Below are 8192 nucleotides of genomic sequence, written 5' to 3' on the forward strand. Positions count from 1 at the left end.
GAGGACTTCGGTGAGATGGATCGGTGTATACTGTCTGGGGGGAGGAGGACTTTGGTGAGATGGATCGGTGTATACTGTCTGGGGGGAGGAGGACTTCGATGAGATGGATCGGTGTATACTGTCTGGGGGGAGGACTTCGGTGAGATGGATCGGTGTATACTGTCTGGGAGGAGGACTTCGGTGAGATGGATCGGTGTATACTGTCTGGGGGGAGGACTTCGGTGAGATGGATCGGTGTATACTGTCTGGGGGAGGACTTTGGTGAGATGGATCGGTGTATACTGTCTGGGGGGAGGACTTCGGTGAGATGGATCGGTGTATACTGTCTGGGGGGAGGACTTCGGTGAGATGGATCGGTGTATACTGTCTGGGGGGAGGACTTCGGTGAGATGGATCGGTGTATACTGTCTGGGGGGAGGACTTTGGTGAGATGGATCGGTGTATACTGTCTGGGGGGAGGACTTCGGTGAGATGGATCGGTGTATACTGTCTGGGGGGAGGACTTCGGTGAGATGGATCGGTGTATACTGTCTGGGAGGAGGACTTCGGTGAGATGGATCGGTGTATACTGTCTGGGGGGGGGAGGACTTCGGTGAGATGGATCGGTGTATACTGTCTGGGAGGAGGACTTCGGTGAGATGGATCGGTGTATACTGTCTGGGGGGGGAGGACTTCGGTGAGATGGATCGGTGTATACTGTCTGGGGGGAGGACTTCGGTGAGATGGATCGGTGTATACTGTCTGGGGGGAGGACTTCGGTGAGATGGATCGGTGTATACTGTCTGGGGGGAGGACTTCGGTGAGATGGATCGGTGTATACTGTCTGGGAGGAGGACTTCGGTGAGATGGATCGGTGTATACTGTCTGGGGGGGAGGACTTCGGTGAGATGGATCGGTGTATACTGTCTGGGAGGAGGAGGACTTCGGTGAGATGGATCGGTGTATACTGTCTGGGGGGAGGACTTCGGTGAGATGGATCGGTGTATACTGTCTGGGGGGAGGAGGACTTCGGTGAGATGGATCGGTGTATACTGTCTGGGAGGAGGACTTCGGTGAGATGGATCGGTGTATACTGTCTGGGAGGAGGAGGACTTCGGTGAGATGGATCGGTGTATACTGTCTGGGGGGAGGACTTCGGTGAGATGGATCGGTGTATACTGTCTGGGGGGGAGGACTTCGGTGAGATGGATCGGTGTATACTGTCTGGGGGGAGGACTTCGGTGAGATGGATCGGTGTATACTGTCTGGGGGGAGGACTTCGGTGAGATGGATCGGTGTATACTGTCTGGGGGGAGGACTTCGGTGAGATGGATCGGTGTATACTGTCTGGGAGGAGGACTTCGGTGAGATGGATCGGTGTATACTGTCTGGGAGGAGGAGGACTTCGGTGAGATGGATCGGTGTATACTGTCTGGGGGGAGGACTTCGGTGAGATGGATCGGTGTATACTGTCTGGGGGGAGGACTTCGGTGAGATGGATCGGTGTATACTGTCTGGGGGGGGGAGGACTTCGGTGAGATGGATCGGTGTATACTGTCTGGGGGGGGGAGGACTTCGGTGAGATGGATCGGTGTATACTGTCTGGGAGGAGGACTTCGGTGAGATGGATCGGTGTATACTGTCTGGGGGAGGACTTCGGTGAGATGGATCGGTGTATACTGTCTGGGAGGAGGACTTCGGTGAGATGGATCGGTGTATACTGTCTGGGGGGGGAGGACTTCGGTGAGATGGATCGGTGTATACTGTCTGGGAGGAGGACTTCGGTGAGATCGATCGGTGTATACTGTCTGGGGGGAGGAGGACTTCGGTGAGATGGATCGGTGTATACTGTCTGGGGGGAGGACTTCGGTGAGATGGATCGGTGTATACTGTCTGGGGGGAGGACTTCGGTGAGATGGATCGGTGTATACTGTCTGGGGGGAGGACTTCGGTGAGATGGATCGGTGTATACTGTCTGGGGGGGAGGACTTCGGTGAGATGGATCGGTGTATACTGTCTGGGGGGAGGAGGACTTCGGTGAGATGGATCGGTGTATACTGTCTGGGAGGAGGACTTCGGTGAGATGGATCGGTGTATACTGTCTGGGGGGAGGACTTCGGTGAGATGGATCGGTGTATACTGTCTGGGGGAGGACTTCGGTGAGATGGATCGGTGTATACTGTCTGGGGGGAGGACTTCGGTGAGATGGATCGGTGTATACTGTCTGGGGGGAGGACTTCGGTGAGATGGATCGGTGTATACTGTCTGGGGGGGAGGACTTCGGTGAGATGGATCGGTGTATACTGTCTGGGGGGAGGACTTCGGTGAGATGGATCGGTGTATACTGTCTGGGAGGAGGACTTCGGTGAGATGGATCGGTGTATACTGTCTGGGGGGAGGACTTCGGTGAGATGGATCGGTGTATACTGTCTGGGGGAGGAGGACTTCGGTGAGATGGATCGGTGTATACTGTCTGGGAGGAGGACTTCGGTGAGATGGATCGGTGTATACTGTCTGGGGGGAGGAGGACTTCGGTGAGATGGATCGGTGTATACTGTCTGGGGGGCGGAGTTTGGTGCATTGTGGGTGGGGCGGGGAACGTCACGAGATAGTAGGCGCTCTGGGGAGGGTAGAGTTCCGAAATGGGCGTGGTTCTCGGGAAAGGGGCGGCGGTGTAGTGTCACATTTTGCTGCCTATCACAGGATGCTGCGGAAGTGACGTTGCCGGCAGAAAATGCGTACTGCGCATGCGCGATGCGTTCCAACATAGTTTCGGCAATACAGTTCAGCGAAACCATCACATAATGTTACGGAAGTGACGTTACACACAACACAAACACTGGGCCGTGCGTCACACTAATACTTCCCTTGTTACCTAGTAGGTTTTGCATTGCTGGGACTTGTAGTGTCTATCCTGAGCTACATGCTTCAATGTTCAGTGTCCTCATCCTTATCCCCGAGCTTCAATGTTCAGTGTCCTCATCCCTATCCCTGTGCTTCAATGTTCAGTGTCCTCATCCCTATCCCCGGGCTTCAATGTTCAGTGTCCTCATCCTTATCCCTGTGCTTCAATGTTCAGTGTCCTCATCCTTATCCCCGTGCTTCAATGTTCAGTGTCCTCATCCTTATCCCCGTGCTTCAATGTTCAGTGTCCTCATCCCTATCCCCGGGCTTCAATGTTCAGAGTGTCCTCATCCCTATCCCCGAGCTTCAATGTTCAGTGTCCTCATCCCTATCCCCAGGCTTCAATGTTCAGTGTCCTCATCCCTATCCCCGAGCTTCAATGAGGACACTGAACATTGAAGCCCGGGGATAGGGATGAGGATACTGAACATTGAAGCATGTAGCTCAGGATAGGCACTACAAGTCCCAGCAATGCAAAACCTACTAGGTAACAAGGGAAGTATTAGTGTGACGCACGGCCCAGTGTTTGTGTTGTGTGTAACGTCACTTCCGTAACATTATGTGATGGTTTCGCTGAACTGTATTGCCGAAACTATGTTGGAACGCACGGCGCGAGTGTTTGGAACGCATCGCGCATGCGCAGTACGCAATTTCTGGCGGCAACGTCATTTCCGCAGCATCCTGTGATAGGCAGCAAAATGTGACACTACAGCCGTCGCACTGATATATTATAAAGTAGGATATCCGGTGGAAGGGGCGTGGTTGTTGGAAGTCATGTGATCGGGACGTGCGCACGCTGACAGGAAGAGGGCGGTTTTCATTGAATCTCGCTCCCCGCTATGCTCCGCCCCCGGGTGGTCCGATGGGCGGGGAGAGGCGGACACACCCGCATAACGGTATGGGCGGAGCCAACACAGCTCTAGAATGGAGACAGCCCGGACCGTCCGCTTCCCCGCCGTCATCTCCGTCCTCCTCCTCCTCACAGGTGAGCCCTTCCCCCATCCCCCCCATAGGTGGTAGACTCCGTCCTCCCCTCAGTGTCCCCTCAGATATCACCTTCCTATGGGGGCTCCTGAACCACAACCCCGCCCCCTCTCTGCTCTCATTGGATGACAGTTGTAGGATCGAGTTATCCCGCCCCCTTTATATATGTGGGGGAGGTCTTCACATGAGATCCTTGGGGGAGGTTCTGACTGCGCCCCCCCACTACACCAGGGACATCCCCTCCCCCACTACAACCGGGACCCCCCTCCCCCACTACACCCGGGACATCCCCTCCCCCCTACTACACCCGGGACATCCCCCCACTACACCCAGGACATCCCCTCCCCCTACTACACCAGGGACATCCCCCCACTACAACCGGGACCCCCCTCCCCCTACTACACCCGGGACATCCCCCCACTACACCCGGGAAATTCTCCTCCCCTACAATTTGAACATCCCCCCCTCCCCTACACCCGGAACATCCCCCCCTCCCCCTACTTCACCCAGGACATTCTCCTCCCCCAACTACAGAATGTAAATATCCAGATCATCCAGAAAGTATTCCGAGCTTCACTTTTCCACTTTTTCTTATCTTACAAACTCATCCTAAAATAGAATCCATTCATTATTTTCCTCCAACGTCCCCCATAATGACCACATGAGAGAACATAACCATCACAGGCTCCTCCCATCACAGGCTCCTCCCATCACAGGCTCCTCCCATGGACATAACCATCACAGGCTCCTCCCATGTATATAACTATCACAGGCTCCTCCCATGTATATAACTATCACAGGCTCCTCCCATGTATATAACTATCACAGGCTCCTCCCATGTATATAACTATCACAGGCTACTCCCATCACAGGCTCCTCCCATGGACATAACTATCACAGGCTCCTCCCATGTACATAACCATCACAGGCTCCTCCCATGTATATAACTATCACAGGCTACTCCCATCACAGGCTCCTCCCATGGACATAACTATCACAAGCTCCTCCCATCACAGGCTCCTCCCATGTACATAACCATCACAGGCTCCTCCCATGTACATAACCATCACAGGCTCCTCCCATGTACATAACCATCACAGGCTCCTCCCATCACAGGCTCCTCCCATGTGCATAACCATCACAGGCTCCTCCCAGCACAGGCTCCTCCCATGTACATAACTATCACAGACTCCTCCCATGTACATAACTATCACAGGCTCCTCCCATCACAGACTCCTCCCATGTACATAACCATCACAGGCTCCTCCCAGCACAGGCTCCTCCCATGTGCATAACCATCACAGGCTCCTCCCATGTACATAACCATCACAGGCTCCTCCCAGCACAGGCTCCTCCCATGTGCATAACCATCACAGGCTCCTCCCATCACAGACTCCTCCCATGTACATAACCATCACAGGCTCCTCCCATCACAGGCTCCTTCCATGTACATAACCATCACAGGCTCCTCCCATCACAGGCTCCTCCAATGTACATAACCATCACAGACTCCTCCCATGTACATAACCATCACAGGCTCCTCCCATCACAGGCTCCTCCCATGTACATAACCATCACAGGCTCCTCCCATGTACATAACCATCACAGGCTCCTCCCATGTGCATAACCATCACAGGCTCCTCCCATCACAGACTCCTCCCATGTACATAACCATCACAGGCTCCTCCCAGCACAGGCTTCTCCCATGTATATAACTATCAAAGGCTACTCCCATCACAGGCTCCTCCCATGTACATAACTATCACAGGCTCCTCCCATCACAGGCTCCTCCCATGTACATAACTATCACAGGCTCCTCCCATGTACATAACTATCACAGGCTCCTCCCTTGTACATAACTATCACAGGCTCCTCCCATCACAGGCTCCTCCCATGTACATAACTATCACAGGCTCCTCCCATCACAGACTCCTCCCATGTACATAACTATCACAGGCTCCTCCCATCACAGACTCCTCCCATGTACATAACCATCACAGGCTCCTCCCAGCACAGGCTCCTCCCATGTGCATAACCATCACAGGCTCCTCCCATGTACATAACCATCACAGGCTCCTCCCAGCACAGGCTCCTCCCATGTGCATAACCATCACAGGCGCCTCCCATCACAGGCTCCTCCCATGTACATAACCATCACAGGCTCCTCCCAGCACAGGCTCCTCCCATGTGCATAACCATCATAGGCGTCTCCCATCACAGGCTCCTCCCATGTACATAACTATCACAGGCTCCTCCCATGTACATAACTATCACAGGCTCCTCCCATGTACATAACCATCACAGGCGCCTCCCATCACAGGCTCCTCCCATCACAGGCTCCTCCCATCACAGGCTCCTCCCATGTGCATAACCATCACAGGCGCCTCCCATCACAGGCTCCTCCCATGTACATAACTATCACAGGCGCCTCCCATCACAGGCTCCTCCCATGTGCATAACCATCACAGGCGCCTCCCATCACAGGCTCCTCCCATGTACATAACTATCACAGGCGCCTCCCATCACAGGCTCCTCCCATGTACATAACTATCACAGGCTCCTCCCATCACAGGCTCCTCCCATGTGCATAACCATCACAGGCGCCTCCCATCACAGGCTCCTCCCATGTACATAACTATCACAGGCTCCTCCCATAACTATCACAGGCTCCTCCCATGTACATAACTATCACAGGCTCCTCCCATCACAGGCTCCTCCCATGCACATAACTATCACAGGCTCCTCCCATGTACGTAACTATCACAGGCCCCTCCATCACAGGCTCCTCCCATGTACATAACTATCACAGGCTCCTCCCATCACAGGCTCCTCCCATGTACATAACTATCACAGGCTCCTCCCATCACAGACTCCTCCCATGTACATAACTATCACAGGCTCCTCCCATCACAGGCTCCTCCCATGTACATAACTATCACAGGCTCCTCCCATGTACATAACTATCACAGGCTCCTCCCATGTACATAACTATCACAGGCTCCTCCCATCACAGGCTCCTCCCATGCACATAACTATCACAGGCTCCTCCCATGTACGTAACTATCACAGGCTCCTCCCATCACAGGCTCCTCCCATGTGCATAACCATCACAGGCTCCTCCCATGTACATAACTATCACAGGCTCCTCCCATGTACATAACTATCACAGGCTCCTCCCATCACAGGCTCCTCCCATGCACATAACTATCACAGGCTCCTCCCATGTACGTAACTATCACAGGCTCCTCCCATCACAGGCTCCTCCCATGTGCATAACCATCACAGGCTCCTCCCATGTACATAACTATCACAGGCTCCTCCTATCACAGACCCCTCCCATGTACATAACCATCACAGGCTCCTCCATCACAGGCTCCTCCCATGTACATAACCATCACAGGCTCCTCCCAGCACAGGCTCCTCCCATGCACATAACTATCACAGGCTCCTCCCATCACAGGCTCCTCCCATGCACATAACTATCACAGGCTCCTCCCATGTACATAACTATCACAGGCTCCTCCCATCACAGGCTCCTCCCATGCACATAACTATCACAGGCTCCTCCCATGTACGTAACTATCACAGGCTCCTCCCATGTGCATAACCATCACAGGCTCCTCCCATCACAGACTCCTCCCATGTACATAACTATCACTACCTCATTACTTGAGCCCACCATGAAGAAAAAGAATGAGCTGTTGGTAAAATATTATTACTCCTCCCTCCTCCCTTCTCCCTTCTCCTCCTTCCTCCTCCCTCCTTCCTCCTCCTCCTCCCTCCTTCTTCTCCTCCTCCCTCTTTCTTCTCCTCCTCCTCTCTCCTTCTCCTCCTCCCTTCTCCTCCCTCCTCCGTGTCCCTTCCTCCTCTCTCCTCCTCCTCCCTCCTTCTTCTCCTCCCGTGTCCCTTCCTCCTTCTCCTCGTCCCCTCTGTGTCCCTTCCTCCTCATCCGCATCCCCCTCACCTCCCTATACTCCCCTGACCTGTCCCTCGGCTCCAGGCGGAGGCCCCCTCCCCCCACACACCCTTCCACCTTCCTTCCCTAGCCTCACCCCCCCCCCCCCCCCTTCTTCTGAGACCTCTTATTTGCTGCAGCTGATGGGCGGAGTCTGATTGTCTATTCTCCTCCCTCTCAGGACTGGGCGGAGCTCGGGAAGTGCGTATCCAGGAGGGGCCTCTGTACCGTGTGATAGACACGCCCATCTCCATCCTCTGCAATGTCAGCGGGTATGAAGGACCGCCCACGCAGAACTTTGAGTGGTTCATGTACCGGCCCGGCGCCCCGGATATCTCCATCTCCATCGCCAGCACCAAGGACCCCGACT

The 8192-nt window shown here is 54.4% G+C and overlaps 1 protein-coding gene across 1 annotated transcript in view; it reads left to right on the plus strand.

Moving 5' to 3' along the window:
• Positions 1-3632: 3632 nt before the first annotated feature.
• The window catches only part of IGSF8 (immunoglobulin superfamily member 8), a gene marked incomplete in the record, with an annotated part of 6092 nt that continues 1532 nt past the window's right edge, over positions 3633-8192 (plus strand). The window contains 2 exon segments of the mRNA XM_077463801.1: positions 3633-3868; positions 8004-8192. Coding sequence (XP_077319927.1) covers positions 3808-3868; positions 8004-8192 — 250 coding nt within the window.

This window comes from Lithobates pipiens, unplaced genomic scaffold (assembly GCF_037356315.1).
Source record: "Lithobates pipiens isolate NorthernLeopardFrog02 unplaced genomic scaffold, aLitPip1_a1.2 Scaffold_30, whole genome shotgun sequence".
NCBI classification, from domain to species: Eukaryota; Metazoa; Chordata; class Amphibia; order Anura; family Ranidae; genus Lithobates; species Lithobates pipiens.